The sequence below is a fragment of the Rattus norvegicus genome, chromosome 2 (assembly GCF_021556685.1).
Source record: "Rattus norvegicus strain SHRSP/BbbUtx chromosome 2, alternate assembly SHRSP_T2T, whole genome shotgun sequence".
Lineage (NCBI taxonomy): Eukaryota > Metazoa > Chordata > Mammalia > Rodentia > Muridae > Rattus > Rattus norvegicus.
Window position 1 is genome coordinate 186,321,262 of NC_141535.1, and position 16,644 is coordinate 186,337,905.

At 46.1% G+C, this 16,644-nt stretch overlaps 2 protein-coding genes, 2 long non-coding RNA genes and 1 other non-coding gene across 12 annotated transcripts in view; 3 read left to right on the top strand and 2 right to left on the bottom strand.

Moving 5' to 3' along the window:
• Positions 1-276: 276 nt before the first annotated feature.
• On the bottom strand, positions 277-15,928 carry Polr3c (RNA polymerase III subunit C). 7 transcript variants are annotated; one of them, XR_015663543.1, is made up of 16 exons: positions 15,804-15,928; positions 14,242-14,407; positions 12,250-12,505; positions 11,965-12,150; positions 10,689-10,774; positions 7,739-7,843; positions 7,510-7,602; positions 5,681-5,761; positions 5,449-5,500; positions 4,488-4,548; positions 3,993-4,143; positions 3,072-3,173; positions 2,906-2,955; positions 2,359-2,508; positions 577-773; positions 280-460 (listed from the first exon to the last, which is right to left on the bottom strand). XR_015663543.1 is itself a non-coding variant. In NM_001415056.1 (15 exon segments), coding segments are annotated over 14 exon segments (1,602 nt in total). In that variant the 5' UTR covers positions 14,389-14,407; positions 15,804-15,919; the 3' UTR covers positions 277-691.
• On the top strand, positions 541-2,910 carry LOC148006727 (uncharacterized). Its single transcript, XR_015676579.1, has 2 exons — positions 541-870; positions 2,379-2,910. It is a non-coding gene; the product is annotated as an uncharacterized LOC148006727 (long non-coding RNA).
• Positions 4,055-4,887, top strand: LOC148006728 (uncharacterized). The gene is made up of 2 exons (XR_015676589.1): positions 4,055-4,741; positions 4,857-4,887. It is a non-coding gene; the product is annotated as an uncharacterized LOC148006728 (long non-coding RNA).
• LOC120101237 (small nucleolar RNA SNORA5) lies at positions 12,721-12,856 on the bottom strand. The gene has a single exon (XR_015679264.1). It is a non-coding gene; the product is annotated as a small nucleolar RNA SNORA5 (small nucleolar RNA).
• A 121-nt stretch (positions 15,929-16,049) lies between the features above and the next one.
• The window catches only part of Rnf115 (ring finger protein 115), a 73,780-nt gene continuing 73,185 nt past the window's right edge, over positions 16,050-16,644 (top strand). The window contains exon 1 of one of the 2 annotated variants that reach the window (XM_087627703.1): positions 16,050-16,377. Coding sequence is in view for 1 of the 2 variants with exons in the window: in NM_001108560.2 (NP_001102030.2) it covers positions 16,276-16,377 (102 nt within the window). In the remaining variant the exon portion in view is untranslated. 2 annotated transcript variants of the gene reach the window in all.

The following is a 16,644-nucleotide window of genomic DNA, read 5'->3' on the forward strand; positions in this document are numbered from 1 at the left end:
CCTTATCCACTGAGCCATCCATCATCTTGCTGGCCTTTTGTCTTATTTGTTGAGATAGGCCTCACTGAACCAGAAGCTCATCAGTTTGTTTCAGAGCTAGCCAATGACCTTCAGAGACATGACCATTTCCCAGTGTTAGGGCTCCCAGCATCACACCCAGATGTTATGTGGGTACCAAGCATGTGAACTCAGGTTCTCATGTTTGAGCAGGAAGTATTTTACCTGGTAATCATCTCGCTGATCCCTAGCTGAATTCTTAATAAGAACAGATACACATACTTTATGATTGTTGTCATTTATTTAAGGTTCATCGTACCATGAGGATTTGATGGGAGGAGGTGTGTCACGAGCAGCAGGGAAAGACAGGAACAGAGGGTCAGTATGAGAGTCTTCAAGGTAGCTGGGCATGGGGTGGACGCCTTCAATCCCAGCAGGATCCTCTGAGTTCGAGAAACCCCATCTCGAAAAACCATTAAAAAAAAAAAAAAAATATATATATATATATATATATATATATATATATATATATATAATGATTGATATATATCAATCATTGCAAAGAATACATCCAAGCACCTTCTTCTTCTCTATTTCCTAATCTTTTGAGAAGGTTGGGGATGTGGCTCAGTGGTACACCAGTTGACTAGCATGTGAAAGGCCCTGAGTTTGATCCCACATGGCTTCTTCTGGGTCACTGTCTCTTCATGGTGCTCTCGATGTATGATTCCAGTAAGAAGATGGTTTCATCTACCTGGATCTCACTGGCATCCAACCTGAGTGAAAGAGTGAAAGCATCTGCCTGGGGTCAGTGCTCAAGACTGGGCTGAGGTGGCTCACAGACTCGCCTGTCTATCCCTGAGCAGATGGAAGGTGAGTTACCCAGAAGATAATGGCGTCCCTCCCTCCCAGGTGCACGGAGCTCCTGAGCCTGCGCAGTCCTGACATTCACTTGCAACGATGAGAAAGAGCAGCACTTACATGCAAAAGTAGAAGCAAAAGGGAGTGTGCTTTACAACCACAAGATTAGTGCTAACTGGGAAGAAGAAGGGACTTCCACACTCCAATAAAATTCAGTGAGGAAACAGAATGCAGCTAACACTGCACTAAATGATGAGAAACTCAGTTTTCCTCCTTGGATCAGGAGCAAAGCCGAGATGTCCTTCACTGCCTTCTACCCAAGGTGCTCGTCAAGGCAATCAGGCAAGAAAGAAATCCAGATTGAGTAGAACTATTCCCAAATGACACAGAAAATCTCTAGGGACCCATAAAAATAATCACTAGAGCTAATAAATTTATACAGTCCCCATTGACAAGTTAAGGAAATGAAGGCAGAAGTCCACTGCTATGAAACTGTGAAAGGAAGGCCCTGTGGCACAGCAATGAATTTGGATTTTATACTGTAAAAAAAAAAACAAAACAATAAATTGTCTCGGCCAGCTGTGGTGATGCTCATCTGTGACCCCAGCACTTTGGGGGTGGAGGTGGTTGGAGCAGTAGACTCTGTTCAAGGCCAGTGTGGACGATGAAACCTTTGGTTAAAAATATAACTCCTGGGGTTGGGGATTTAGCTCAGTGGTAGAGCACTTGCCTAGCAACTGCAAGGCCCTGGGTTCGGTCCCCAGCTCCAAAAAAAAGAAAAAGAAAAAAAAAATATATATATAACTCCTTCCCAAACTGAAGGATGAACAGACAAACATACACACAGGCAAGGAAGCCATTAAGTCACTTCACCAGGGGACTGATGCTTGCCACCCATCACTTTAAAGACAGTAACTTGGGGGTTGGGGAGATGGGCCAGTGGGTAAAATGCCTGCCATCCGACTGTGAGGACCTGAGGTTGGAGTCCAGAATACCCTCCACATGCATGCGTGGCGTGTGTGTGCTTGCACACACAGGCACCGCAGGTGAGTGCATTGTGACAGTTTGTAGGGTGAGGTAATGGCAAAGTTCTAGGCAAGAGGTAATGAAAGCCTGTGCAAGGTCAAGAGGGAGTGCCACACTTGAGGCTGAGGTAAAAACCTCAGTACGTGGTGAATGAGATTATAGACAAGTATGACAGCCTCCGCACTGCTGGTCTAGAAAAACAGGCAGGTTCCGTACTCTTGAGACAGGGTCTCCCTGGCTGTCCTGAAACTCACTATGTAGACCAGGATGGCCCGAACTCAGAGATCTAAGTCTCCTGAGTGCTGGGATTAGAGGTGTGCGCCATCAGTCCTGGTAGGTTCAGTCCTGGTAGTTAGGCCAGGGAAGATGATGCTGTACTCAGGTTTGCTCATGTTAGGGTGGAGGAGGTCAGGCTGGGAAGCTGTATTGTTTGAAAGGCAATGCCAGGTACAAGGCTGGACTTGCACAGCTTACTTGTTAACGTTGCGTTTCAGTGTCTCCAGCTGCTGCCGCTCGGGGGCTGTGATCATCTCCTCGATCTCCTGCAGCTGTACCTCCTCTGCACCCGTGGCCTGCATTGATGCCATGATGGCTTCCACCCGCTGAGACTTTTCTAGTAGCCGCCTATCAGACAGACACAGCGCTGAGGTACGCGCCTTAGCTTTGGGGTTGTGCGGCCCTCTCCATCTTTCATCTAAAGACATTTTCCACAAACCCAATCACAACACAACCTTGTTCCTGAAACACTTATCGCCTCTCAGTAGCACTGACACTGTGGGGTCAAGCACATGCCTCATAGGCCTGCAAGACCTCTAGACTGGGGATTGGGCTACTGTCTCATTTCTACAGCAAGTTTTCTGTCAGGCTTCCGGCCTTGGACATGTTAATGGAACATTAATGCGGGTGTTAGGGCCATGGTTACTAGGGAAAGGAGAAGCGGACTATGTATTCTTTTAGTTATTGGATCAGTGTTAAAAACCAAAACCCAAACTGAAAATGGTTCACGGGAGATTGCACTCACTTGTTCTCTTTTGTTTCAAATTGCCGCCTTTCTATCAAGTTGGCTATGCTCTGAGGAAAGAGAAGACAGACTAGAAATGCATAGCGTTCTGAAGTGACTTGGGTTGAGTGGGCAGAGGAGCTGGGAGGGCGAGCTGTGAGGGGACAGGGAGGAGCGCATGTGTCACCTTGTAGCACCTGTGCAACAGCATCCTGGCGGCTGACAGCACATTCACGGTGTACAGATAGAAGGTCCTGGACGGGGCGTGGTCTGGCGTTTTAGGAATTTCCTGTTGGTCCACAGAAATAAAAAAAGAAATTGTACTGTTATTTGCAATGGGCAAAATAAACACCCATCCTCCTGGTACTGTCAGCCCTGATACTTCTTTCCTTCCTAGCCAATCAGAGGCCGTCTTTATGACATAAGCAGCCACACGTAGCAGGCTGCTCTGTTTTCTATCTGTGAATCAGCCTCCTGGGTAAAGGAAAGGAAAGGCAGCTATATTTACTGAGTCAATTCTACACAGGCTAGGTGGATTGTATTTGATTTTCAAAATAGACTTTACTAATAACTGAGACAGTGTGATACTCAGTTCAATCCTCCAGTCTTACTCTTCTAAGTACAGAATCATAGGTATGCATTACCATGGTTGCTCAGTCTGCCTTTTTTTTGTATTGTCCATGATTGGTCCGAACCACACTGTTTTTATATCAGCAGCCACCATCACTTTACAGCTATGAAGATGATGGTGGTTGCCTTGCTTAGTGAGTTGACCCCACACTCCATTCAACCTACTTCCTCAAAGGGTCTTCAATATCGATAGATCTGCAGGATTCAGGCTATGCTGAACAAGTTACTCTATTTGAGATTTAAGGCTGAGACAGGTCAGGAATAATTAATTGGCTGAGGGCAAGAAAGGACAAGGAAGTTAGAATTGTGAGCTGATTTCTTGGTGTGCTCTGTCTGTCTCTCTGAGGCCAGTTAAAGTCTAGATGATCCTTCAAGAATTTGCTATGTCTGTGTTACTCTGCCTTCTATTTCAGAGGTGGCTGTAGTGTCTGTCAGGGGCCCAGACTGACTTCTCAGCAGGCACTGAGGCCGTGGTCACCTGCAGTGATATGAAGTTCTCCGAGAGCATCTTATACAGCATGTCCTTTGCCTCCTTTGCAGGGATCATTGCAAAGTCCTCCACCTGCTTCTGCTCCAGGTGCTTCTTCTGCAACACCAGACGGAATATCCGGGCACAGCGAGACCCGAATCTGGGTAGAGACAGGGAAGCACTTGGCATGCGTTAGCTCCTATCTCAGAGTGTTACTAGTCCACATGTGAGGTCTGGGCCAGAAGGAAAACAGCATCCGTTCTTCCTCAGCTCCCGAGGCTGGTGATGGCACTGTTCTCTTGTTACCAGAGGCCTCCTCCTTAGAGCACCAGTGCTTGTATTACAGAGCTCTAGGGTGGCTAGTTAGCTTGCCTAACTAGGAACTAACTTTATGGGAAATATGAGACCAAGTGTGGTGGGGAATGCCATAAAAACTGAATTACTTGTTCAGTGGGGTGGGGATAGGAAGTGTCTGAGCCCAACCCCAATCAATGAGCCCCTTACCTCTCTTGGATGACAGACTCCAGAGTTGCTGTGGATAGGGATGCTAATGCCTTATGGAGGTCTTAGGTAGAGGATTAAGGACATTTAGTAATGTTTTAGCCTGGTCACTATTACCTTAGTTTCATGACTGAATTCCTAAATTTCTAAACTAAAAATTAACTGCTATTTTGCTTTTCATATTTCATGTGTGATATGTAAGTATATTAACACATTTCATGTGTGATATCTATCAACATTTGTAAGGGTTCACTTAAGTAAGATTTTTGTTCCCTACCTTCTTTTTTTTTTTTCCGGAGCTGGGGACCGAACCCAGGGCCTTGTGCTCGCTAGGCAAGCGCTCTACCACTGAGCTAAATCCCCAACCCCAAGTAAGATTTTTAAAAACAATCTTTTCTTTTCTGAGACAGGATCTTGTTACGTAACCTAGACTGACTTTTGAACATTCAACTTTCCTGCCTCAGCCCCTAAACTGCTCAAATTATAAGCATTTACCATCACACTGGCACTGGCTCTCCCCAGCTCCTTCCCTTTCTTATCTCCCCTCCCCGCCCACATCCTCTTCCTCTCTGTCAATGCTGGTGATCTGGCCCAGCACCTGGATCAGTAAGTGTGGTGCTACTGAGTGACAGTGGAAGCCTTTTTTATTTTCATTAATGTAGCTCACTGAAAATTCACAGAAAACTTAATAGAAATTTCACTTTTTAAACTTGTTTAGTATATTAAGCATTAACAAAGTCCTTCCTGGTGGTGGCACATGTTTCTAACCCAGAACTTGGGAGGTAAAGGCAGGAGGACCGGGGCTGTACTGTCAACTTCTAGGCTACACAGTGAGTTCAAGGCCAGGATGGGCTACAGAGACTGTCTCAACAAAAACAACAAAAAACCAAAAAAATCTTTCCCAGGCCCTGCTCCTGCTTCCTAACTCAGGGGTCCTGAGAGAATAGGCGACTGGGAAGGATACTGATGACATACATTCCTCCGCCACTGTCGCCAGCCTTTCCAATAAATTCTAGCTGTTAAAAAGAAAGAGGGAATGGTGTTAGTTGCATAATTCTCTTCCCAAGGAGCAAGTCTGGTCAAGAGTCTGTGGCAGGCGGCTTTCCTGCAGGCAACAGGGCTTTGTCTGGGATGGCAGGAAGACACCAAGGCTATAGGAGACAGACCGTGATCAGACTAAGGGGCAAGACACTTACTGGGTCATCTGCCAGCAGCGTGAGGTACTGATCCAGAACCTGTTTAGAGATATTATATCCGACAGGCAGGGATCTGAAGATCTGTGGGACAGAAGGAGAGGCTGGAAGTGGGGCCAGAGACGCAGAATTGCTAAGTGTGACTGAAACAAGATGTCCTAAGTTTAGGGTTCAAAAACATAAAAATATCTAAGGAATATTCACAGTATCATTGTTTATAAGAGTAAAACAAAGGCCAAGAGGGCTGCACACCTTTAAGTCCAGAACTTGGAAGGGAGGCAGGTAGAACTGTATTTGGGGCCTGGTCTACAGAGTGAGCTCTAAACAGTCAGTGCTATACAGATAGACCCCGACAGAAGCAGAGAAGAATGAAAAATAACCCAAATGTCCAGTGACAAGTAATTAGTTAAACTACAACCAAGCATAGTGGTATATGCTTGTAATTAACACCAGCTACCCCAGAGGCTGGGGAAGGAAGACTGTGGGTTACTGTGTAGTTACAGCCTCCAAACATAAACATGCCATTCTGGAGGGAGGCTCCTAAGACTCTGGAGGCTAAAACTTATAAGTTTCAAGAAGTTTATGAAATTTACAAGGGTCAAGAACTCAGAAAGTTAGGCCTTTGATCATAGCACTAGGGAGACAGCCTGGTCTACAGTGCAAGTTCGAGGCCAGCAGAGACCCTGTCTTCAAAACAAACAAATCAACTACAAAAAGTTTAGAAACAATATGAAATATAAAAGCAATATTTAAGTATAAAGTATATAAGTATATAAGTATAAAGGCAATAGACATGAAATGTTTAAATGCCAAGACTTTCATCAGAATGCAAACATGTATATAGTGTAAGATAGCCTTATCAAAGCTAAGTTGCCCAGCTTAGCTCTGAGCTCTGAGCTCCGACAGGTAATCCCCAGCAGCCTTCTGAACAGACAGAATCCCAGGCATGTGCCGGCACACCTGGCTATTAGAGTCTTAAAACAATTAGAAAGAAGCTGTACTTGACAGATAGATATTTGACTATAATAATGGCGTAACAATTTTTTCTTAAGATTTATTTGCTTATTTGGTTTTTTGAGATAGGGTTTCTCTGCGTAGTCTTGGCTGTCCTAGAAAATGCTTTGTAGATAAGGATGGCCTTGAACTCAGAGATCCACCTCCCTTTACCTCCTAAGTGCTGAGATTAAAGGTGTAGGCTACCATGTCTGGCTTTATTTTAATTCCCCCCCCCCCCCCCCCCCCCCCGGAGCTGGGGACCGAACCCAGGGCCTTGTGCTCGCTAGGCCTTGAGCTAAATCCCCAACCCCTTATTTTAATTTTTATGTGTATATATATTTTGCCTGCATGACTGTAAATGTATCATGCATGTGCAGTGTCCAAGGAAGCCAGAAGAGAGAGTAAGACCCCTTTGGACTGGAGTTACAGACAGTTGTGAGCTGCCTTGTATGTGTGCTGAGAACTGATGGGGTCCTCTGGAAGAGCAGCCAGTGCTCTCAATCGCTGAGCTATCTCTCCAGTCCTCATGACTTAGTGTTTCTAAAAGCTGGATTCTAAATCATTAGAATGGCTAAACATTTCAGTGCTTAACATTTCCAAGAAATCCTTGAAGCAACCTTTTCCCCCAAGGCACAGGCATCAACAGAGCCCTACAAGTTATGCCTCTTAACTGTTGTAATCTATTGGAAAGCTAGCACAAAGATATGGAGCTAAACCAGGAGTGAGGGTACAAACCTCTGAGCTCAGCAGTAGGGAGTTCCAGGACAGCCAACGGCTATACAGAGACCAAAACAAAACAACACAGCTCCTCCCCCAAAAAGAAACCTGAAGCCTACCTCATTGGAGGACAGTGGCTGAGTAAACGGCGCACCAGAGGGAGTGGTAATCTCACTCATTCGGAGCATTGTCCGCACAATCTCGCTGCTTGTCTGAAAAATACAGACAATTCAGAATACGCCATTGCTGCTTCTGGCTCTGACCCTGAGCCAGTGGCCACATCTGACAACTGTCTGAATGACGGACCTTATTCCTTGCTGAACACTGGCTGACCCACTTGGATATTACCTGGTCCATTCGGTTTGCCACTGCGCTCACAATTGCTTGGTCACGGAAGTGCTGGTGGAATCTGTCCAGGTTGACTTGCCAATAAATCCCATCGTCTGGTGTGGGCTGGGGAGAGGAGGATAGAAAGGCGGTGAGATGCAGCGCCAGCCATCCCCAGTGGGTATACAGGGTAAAGCTCTGCTTGGTTTGTCACACTGTAGCAATTAAATGGGTCAGAGAAAAAGCATTCAAGAGCGTGGATTAGTGTGTTCCAAGAAAGTCTAACTTCAGGTTCCATGAAGTCACCTTCTCCCTTGTTAATTCTTCTCTATTACTTTCCAATCTCTCCTTTGACCTCTCCCTTCCTCTAATAGAGGCCGGAACTCATCCAGCTTTGTGCAGGCGTCTTTACTACCCCCACTCTCCTTCTTGCCTCTTTCCCAGGAGGACGTTTGTCCTTTCACCTAAGGGCAAGGACCATGCTGCTGTTTCAGATCCTGTCCTCCCTTGGGCCTCGGGGTCTGGAACCTTTGCTTCCTGTCCTCTGAACCTGCAACCGCCCTGCTCATCAGCTTTTACCCTGCTCAAGTCAGGACTTCTTCTTCCACCCCACGCTTCCCTGCTTCCTTGCTTCCCTTCTTCCCTTCCCCTCCTTTGAGGTCATGCCACCACTGGCCATCCTGGTTATCCTCTCTCTGGCTTTACTCAGTCACCTCTGTAGATTTCAGTCCCACCACTGTCCTCAAGGGCCCCCTTGTGGCTAAGCTCAGAGGATACATCCCAGTCCTGATCTTACGTGACTGTTTTTACGTATGCCAAATAGTAGGCCATTTTCTCAATTTGCCTCCTGAGTACAGGGATTAGAGCTTTGTGACAGGATGGCCAGCTAAATGTGTACATTTTTTTTTTTTTTGAGAGAGAGTGTCTCTCTACATAGCCCTGGCTGTCCTGGAATGTACTATGTAGACTGGGGTAGCCTCAAATTCACAGAAATCATCTGCCCCTACCTCCTGAGTGCTGGGGTTAAAGGTACGCACCACCACACCCAAGCAAAATGATCTTTGATTTTACGTGTCTGTGTGACTATGTACAAGCATGTATCTGCAGCACGGACAGGCTTGGTGCCTGTGGATCCAGAAGGGATATAAGACCCCCTAGAACTGGAGTTCGGGGGTTTAAAACTGAATTTGGGGTCCCTGCAAGAGCAAGTACTCTTGACTGATGAATCATCTCTCTACCCCTGCAAGACTTTTCTTTAATTCATATTATGTATGTGTGTGTGCAGAGGCCCCAAGATGGCTAGAAGGTGTTGGAACTCTTGGAGCTGGAATTACAGACACATGCTAGGAACCAAGCTCTGGCCCTCTGGAAGAAGAGGAAGTACTCTTAACTGCTAAGCCGTCTCACAAGACCCTAGACATCTACTTTTATTTATTTTTTTGAGATAGGATCTCTCCCTGGGCTTGAACTTACCAAGTAGGTCAGAGTGGCTGGTGAGCCCCAGAGACCTTCCTGTGAATTTGTGTTGGGCCTGAAGATTCAACAGGCCTGATAGATCATGTTTGTAGATTTTAATACAATCCTATCTTACTTAGTTTTCTTTCTTCTTTTTTTTTTTTTTTTTTTCAGAGCTGGGGACTGAACCCAGGGCCTTGCGCTTGCCACTGAGCTAAATCCCCAACCCCTTCTTTCTTCTTTTTAAGATAGGGTCTCACGTAGCTTAGCAGGCATCAAACTTACTACATAATAAGCATGAACTCTGGATTTCCTGCCCCTATCTTGCAAGCGCGGGGATCATGGGCATTTACCACTACATGTAGCTAAGAAGTAGTTCTGGCCACTAATTGGGTAAGAATGCCAGAAGGAAGATCACTGAGGAGAGTTTTGGAGAAGTGCTGCCAAGAGATGACAGATAGTCCTGGGGGCTTGACAGATGGCTCAGAAGTTAAAGACATTTGTTGTGGAACTATAAGGACCTGAGTTTGGCTCCTAGCATCCATGTAACAAGGCAGACATGATCTCGTACCTGTCTGTAATTTCAGCACCTAAGGGAAAAGGATTGTTAGGACTTGATAGCTTAGCTGAAAAATCTCATTTGGTTGTTGGTTTTTTGGGAACAGGGTTTCATGTAGCCCAGGCTGGCCTTAGACTTACTTTGTAGTCAAGAATAACTTCTGATTCTCTTGTCTCTACCTTCTGAGTCCTAGAATTATAGCTATGTAGTGCCATTTCTGGTTTGTTTTGTTTGAGATAGGGCCTCACTATGTAGCTCCTGGAACTCACTCCAGACTAGCTTCTAACTCACAGATATCTGCTAGTTTCTGCCTTCTAAGTGTTGCAGTTAAAGGTATCACATTGGGCACCATTTCTGCTTTTATTTGGTCCTGGGGAATCAAACCCAGGGATTCCTGCATGCCACAAGCAATTTACCAACTAGGCTACATCCCCAGCCATCTCCCCCACCCCAATACTGTGACCTTTAATACAGTTCCTTGTGTTGTGGTAACCCCCAACCATACATTTATTTTTGTTGCAAGTTCATAACTGTAATTTTGGTACTGTTATGAATCATAATGTAAGTATGTAGACCAGATTGGCTTTGAACTTAGAGAGATCCTCCTGCCTCTGTATCTCAAGTGTTCCACATCCAGCCCTACTTTCTCTTTTGAGTAAGTTAGTACAACTATTTAGTGAAATAAGTTAAGAATCAGAAGGGAAATGGAGTGGCTTTCCTTCCACAAAAGTCCCCTGGACTCCCAGGAGTTCTCACGGTTCCTCAGTATAAAGGGCAGGAGAGGTGGACAGAGACAGCAGGGACACTCTGTCCTCACTGGTGCCCCTGAATAGTGTACTGAAGTTCATAATCCACTACTTCTTAGCCAGGAACATTTAGGTTCTGTCAGAGCTCATTATCTGAGGGCTGTTTCTGGATGCTCTAGGGTGAGGACTGCTAATCAGGAAGCCCCGTTACCTCCTCATTATCTGTGCATCTTGGTTTCTTGGCCTTGGGCTCTCCAGCAGCATCTTCGTCAGATGATCTCCTCCTCTTACCTTTTCCTGCCAAATAAAGTCACCAAATAATTAGACTGTACCACATGATGGCAGGAAGCGAAGCTCACAGACATCTGTAGCTGTCTGCTTCAGGAGCTGTTTAGGAGGCCGAGGAGTCATGAGAAACTCCAGTCAGTGGGGGCGCCACCTAAGAAAATCCATAGTCTGTGCCCTCAAACTGCTTCTCCTCCTACACCGCCTATCAGTGAATGGCAGCACTGCGCTCCCATGCATGCAGCAGTACAAACCATGCTACTACTTTTTCAATAGTCCGTCTCTATTTGCCTTTGCCCTGGCCTTTCAGTCTTTTAGACAATTTACAATGTCAATCAGACCATGTGGCTTTCCTGCTTAACATCTGCATAGTCTTCCTTTGCTGTCGGTTAGAGAACAGTTGCTCTGCAATGCCTTGTTTACCTGGTCCTCCCCTCTCTAGTCTTCTCCCATGCTTCTCAGAACTTTGCTCACCTTGCTGTGACTCTGACCTTTCACTTTCTCGAATGCTCTATTTCTTCTTCTTACTACACACAAGTCTTTAAAAAGTACCCATCTTAGGTCACTTCACTGGGCAGGTCCTACTTCTGCTTTAAGACCCAGGTCAAATTCCACTTTTTCAGAAAAATGTAAGCCTTAACCACCTGCACAAAACCAGTCCCTCATTACACATTTTTAAATAGCTAGCTCTTTCATAGTTCTTATCACAGTGGATAACATATCTTTTGTTTCTTTTTTTTCAATTTTATGTACACTGGTGTTTTGCCTGCATCATGGAGTCAGATCCCTTGGAACAGGAGTTACAGGCAGTTGTAAGCTGCCATATGGGTGCTGGGAACTGAATCTGGGTCCTGAGGAAGAGCAGCCAGTGAGCCACCTCTTCAGACCCCGAATAACATATCTGTGTGGCTGATTAATGTCTTCTGGGCAGGGATCCTGGCTTTTACATTATTACATACTCATTATTACATACTACAGTGACTGGTACACAGCAAGGAACTGGTAAACAATCAAGATGCTCATTCAAATAATAATTAGTGAAGAAGAATCCCCAATTAAGGCAAGCCACAATTCCAGGATGTAAATTCTTTTTTTTTTTTCTTTTTTTCGGAGCTGGGGACCGAACCCAGGGCCTTGCACTCACTAGGCAAGCGCTCTACCGCTGAGCTAAATCCCCAACCCCCAGGATGTAAACTCTTTACCTATCAAGCTCAGTTTGGGAACTAGGTACATGTCCTTTTCATTAATGACAAGGTTTGGGGCAGGTGGCGGCGGCCCGGGGTCAGAACTGTCAGTGTCAGGAACCAGGGGACAGCGCTGTACAAAGTGAGTATCTGCCAGTCGAACAAATGCATTTGACACCTCAGCGTAGTCCATGGTCTTGCCATCTGTACAACAGGAAGAAAGGGGGTGGGGTGAGAAGGTCTAAGATGATGGAGCAGCTAACTTATCTATGCCTTTGCAGGGAGCTTAGATGCAGTACTGACCCTCCATGGTCTCTGTGAGTCGGTCTGCTACTTTCTTCACAACAGCCGACATTGTCATTTTGCCATTCAGCAGAAGCTCCTCAACAATCAGCTCTCCAGTGTCACCATACAGCGTTTTGGTAGTATAGATGTACCGGGGGTACCGAAGCATCCGCAGTACCCGGCTGCATTGGGCTTCATACTCCACCACACCGCGTTTATGCACATGATAGATGACCAGGTTATGGTGAATGAGGACACAAAGGGCTTTTTTCACCTAGATAGGACCCAAAAGAAAGTCAGGAAAGGCCTGACGCTATATAGCTCACCACTGCTGAACATACAGCATACCTCCCACAGCCTAGTAAGCATCAGATCACTAGCAAAGAGTCTAATGAATCTCTTTAAATTTTGTTTTTAAAGCAACTGGGCCTGAGCTGAAATACCAGGACTTGCCTTTTGTCTGCCCTGAGAACCCCTATGTTTAGAGTACAGTGTCTGCAGCCAAACTTATCCCCAGGTCCCAGGTTAGGGGACCCAGAGCCCATGAGCAGCAGAACTTGTTTTGGCAGCCATCTAGGCCAGTTCCCACCATGGCAGGGCGGGGACTGAATTTGTCTTGACTGCACATAGAATCTTACTTTCTCTTCGGGTTGGCGTAGCTAATGTCAGTGCAGGAAATCAAGAGGATTCTTTGTTATGATGTTCTTATCATGCCCAATCCATCTTCTAGCTTTCTGTTTCTGAATCAGGGTCTCATGGAGCCCAGGGTGGCCTGATATTTGTTATATAGCTGAGGTGACCTTGAACTTCTGAGCCCCTCTCTCAAGTGCTGGGATCATGAACATAAATCACCATGCCCAGTTCTATGTTAGTGTTGGAGCTCAAGCCAGGACATCCTACATGCTATGCGGTGTAGCTGGCCTCTACTACTTTGTGGGTTCTTCTTTTTCCCACCCACTCCCATCCCCATCCCAGTTTCACCCCTAACACTACATAAGAGAGAAACAAGGAGGAATTAGGGAACCCCCTGAATTTAATTTCTTTCATCTCTTCTTTGACCACACAATTAGTAAACCACAATTTCCCTGACTAACAACCACTGACCCCACCTATCGGGGGCTAGCATTTATTATCCTCTGAAAAGTTCCCAGAATCCCAGACATTGCACAGTGACAGAGACTATCAATAGCTGGCAAAACCATGCCTCTGCTAGAACACAAGGTAAGGCTGCTGCGACAGTCCGAAGCAGCCCCATATCCACACACCTGGGACTAAAACAAAAAAAAGTATTCTTAGATATTTCTGTGTGTGTGTGTGTTTTTTTTTTTTTTTTTTTTTTTGGTTCTTTTTTTGGGGGTGGGGACCGAACCCAGGGCTTTGCGCTTCCTAGGCAAGCGTTCTACCAATGAGCTAAATCTCCAACCCCTGTGTTTTGTTTTAAAGATATATTTATTATGTAAACAGCATTCTGCCTGCAGACCAGAAGAGGGCACCAGATCCCATTATAGATGGTTATGAGCTACCATGTTGTTGCTGGGAATTGAACTCAGGACCTCTGGAAGAGCAGTCAGTGCTCTTAACCTCTGAGTCAGCTCTCCAGCCCTAGTTCTGTGTTTTTAAGGAAACCACAATCCCCAAATTGTCAATACAATGTAGTCACTGTGCCAACCGAGCTCCATCCTTGACTAGGATGGCGACAGAAACCTTTCACCTCACAGTTTACTGTTTCTATCTTTTCTATTCCTTAAAGGCAGTACTCGATCTGCAGACTTACTGTAAATAAATGAGCATGGCATGGGAACAGCAAAGATGAGCTAGGGACACCATGAACAGCAGTACACTGGGGCCTAAGTACAATACCACACCCCCACCCCACCCACAGTGCTTTTGACCAGAGGGCAGGCTTTCTCTGTTTATACTGCCTAAGTAAAGGAGCACTACAGTTCAAAGGTGCTTGAAGGAAATGAATTGAAGAAGTTCAAGAGAGCAAACTCTCTTATCTAAACATACCTGGTCCAGTGATGCTTTTGTGTCATGGGCAATTACTCTAAGTGGCTGGCTCCCAGTTCTGATTAGGTGGACTCCAATTTTTTCTACAATCTCACCAAAATGCTCTTGTAGCAACAAAGAGCACAGTTTAATTTCTGCTTGAGTCATTGCACTTGGAGCCTTAGAACTAGGAAAGAACAACAATATAAATTCACATATTTTTTTTCTAGAGGGTAACGGCAATATACATCAAAACTTTTATATTAAGGCATATTTATCGTAATACTTATAAGTGAGGATCCTCTGTTCCAAGGATATAGTAAAAATCATGCCATGAGTTCTCTTCACAATACTGGCATTGACAAACTAAAACAATCTAGCATCTATCAATAAATTATAGTATAACCTTAAATGAGTACACAATGCCAACATTTAAAATGACTTTGTACAATATAACTACCATAAGATATCCTAATGTGTTGTTATTTAGTAATTGGAATGGTCAGATATGATGGTGTACACTGCCTGTAATTCTAGCACGCAGGAAGCCAAAACCAAAGAATCAATAGTTCCAGGACAACCTGGGGCACAAAGTAAGTTCAAAGCCAGCCTATGTTATATAGCAAGACTCTGGTGGATGAGACACCCTCCCACCAAAACAAAGGACTGGAAAACCAGACATCAATTTTTTTTCTAAAGCCAGGTATGGTGGTGCATGCCTATAGTTCCAGCACTTAGGAGGTGAAAGTAGGAGGGTCAGGAGTTCAAGGTTACATATTATTGAGTTCAAAACCAGCCTGGCTACATGAGATCCTGTCTCAATATATATATCCATATATCCATACACACACACACACACACACACATATATATTATCCTCCTCTATACATATGCCATTTATTTAAACGGGAGTATATGTGATTCCAATAATCTTTAAAGACTGGATTCATCTGGGTGTGGTGGCTAACATCTGTAATCCCAGCACTAAAGCTAGAAGATTGCCATAAACTCAAGACCAGTCTGGGCTACATAATAAATACCAAGCAAACCTGGTCCAGAGTGAGACCTCTAAAAGTAAAGGGGGAGGGGGAGTGTAAATGACTTCGCAATCTGTCACAGAAACAAAGAACTAAGGTTCATGACTCAGTGGGGGTACAAAGTATCATTCCCAAGCCATAAACCATGATTTAGAAAGAGAAAGTAAAAATGAGCTTCTCAACAGGGTATTTTAATTAGGAGAAGAAGTTATGCTCCATTTTACATCCTGACGAATGGGACACAAGCAGAAATGGAAGTATTGATTTATAAATTACCTCCCTATATCACAAGCTGCTACCTGCCATTATTCATCTCTTTCTTCAACTCTTCAGAACCTAAATTTTTTTCCCTCTTGCCACAGGGTCGCACAGAAGACTATTTCACTTATCCACACGTCTTTGGAGAAACATCCTTAGACCAGTTGCCATCCTTGAAAACATTTCCAAGGCGCCTGGCTCCTCTTGCCTTCATGGAAGTTTCTGTTCCGGACTTTGTTTCTTAGCCCTGAGTCAGGGCCTCCTCATTCCGGCAGCTTTTTCACTAACCTCAGGGTCAGTGCTAATTTAGAAGCTCCAAAAGTTATCCTCCCGAGGACAGTAGCCTAAGATCAGGAGCAGCCCATAGCCCCTTCTTAGAAGTAGCGCACCATCCAGGCGGATGCGGAAGGGTCAGAGCACAGACCGCTCTAGCCGACCGTGTCGGTGGTTTCCGGAGACGCTCTTTCTTTCCTCTCGTTGGAAGGCTGGAGGACCGGCCAGAGGCTGTCTGAGGTGCCGGCGGGCGGGCTCTCTGCCTTTGGTGCCGGGAGGCGGGCCTCGGGTCGCGCGGCCGCTGGCGGGCGGGCCTCTCGGGGCCGGGCGGACTCACGTGACCCTTGCGGGCCTTGGAGCGGCGGGCCGCCCAGAGGAGGCGGCGACGGCGGCGGCGGCGGCGGCGGCGGCGACCGCAGCCCAGGAGGTAGCGGCCTGGGGAGGGACCGCCGGCCGCCCTTTCGGACATCCTCCGCAGAGGCGAAAAATGGCGGAGGCCTCGGCGGCGGGGGCGGACGCGGGCTCCGCTGTCGCCGCGCACCGTTTCTTCTGCCACTTTTGTAAGGGCGAGGTCAATCCCAAACTACCGGTAAGAGCCCCGTGTGTCCCGCGCTCGGGCGCCGCGTAGGTCCCTGGCCCCTAAGGCTGGAAACCGGGTCTTAAGCTGCCCGCACACCCGTGATTCCCTTGACACCGGTGTCCTCGGTACCTGCTGCCTGCTGTCTCGGGTACTGGCAGCAAACCCTAGGCATCAGGGCCAGCGTCCTGCCTAGCCCACATTTCCGCGGCGTCTCCAGTCTGCCCCTCATTTCGCTTCCGCTCTTTAATACCACCCCCATCTTTTTGTCTTCCTCGG

Excerpts from the sequence above, each read along its gene's own strand:
- Polr3c (XM_087624283.1), bottom strand. Across the intron at positions 5,762-7,509 it reads AGCCACTGTCCTCCAATGAG|ATCTTCAGATCCCTGCCTGT; the intron begins GTAGGCTTCAGG and ends TCTGTCCCACAG. Across the intron at positions 2,509-2,905 it reads TTTGAAACAAAAGAGAACAA|GCGGCTACTAGAAAAGTCTC; the intron begins GTGAGTGCAATC and ends TCTGTCTGATAG.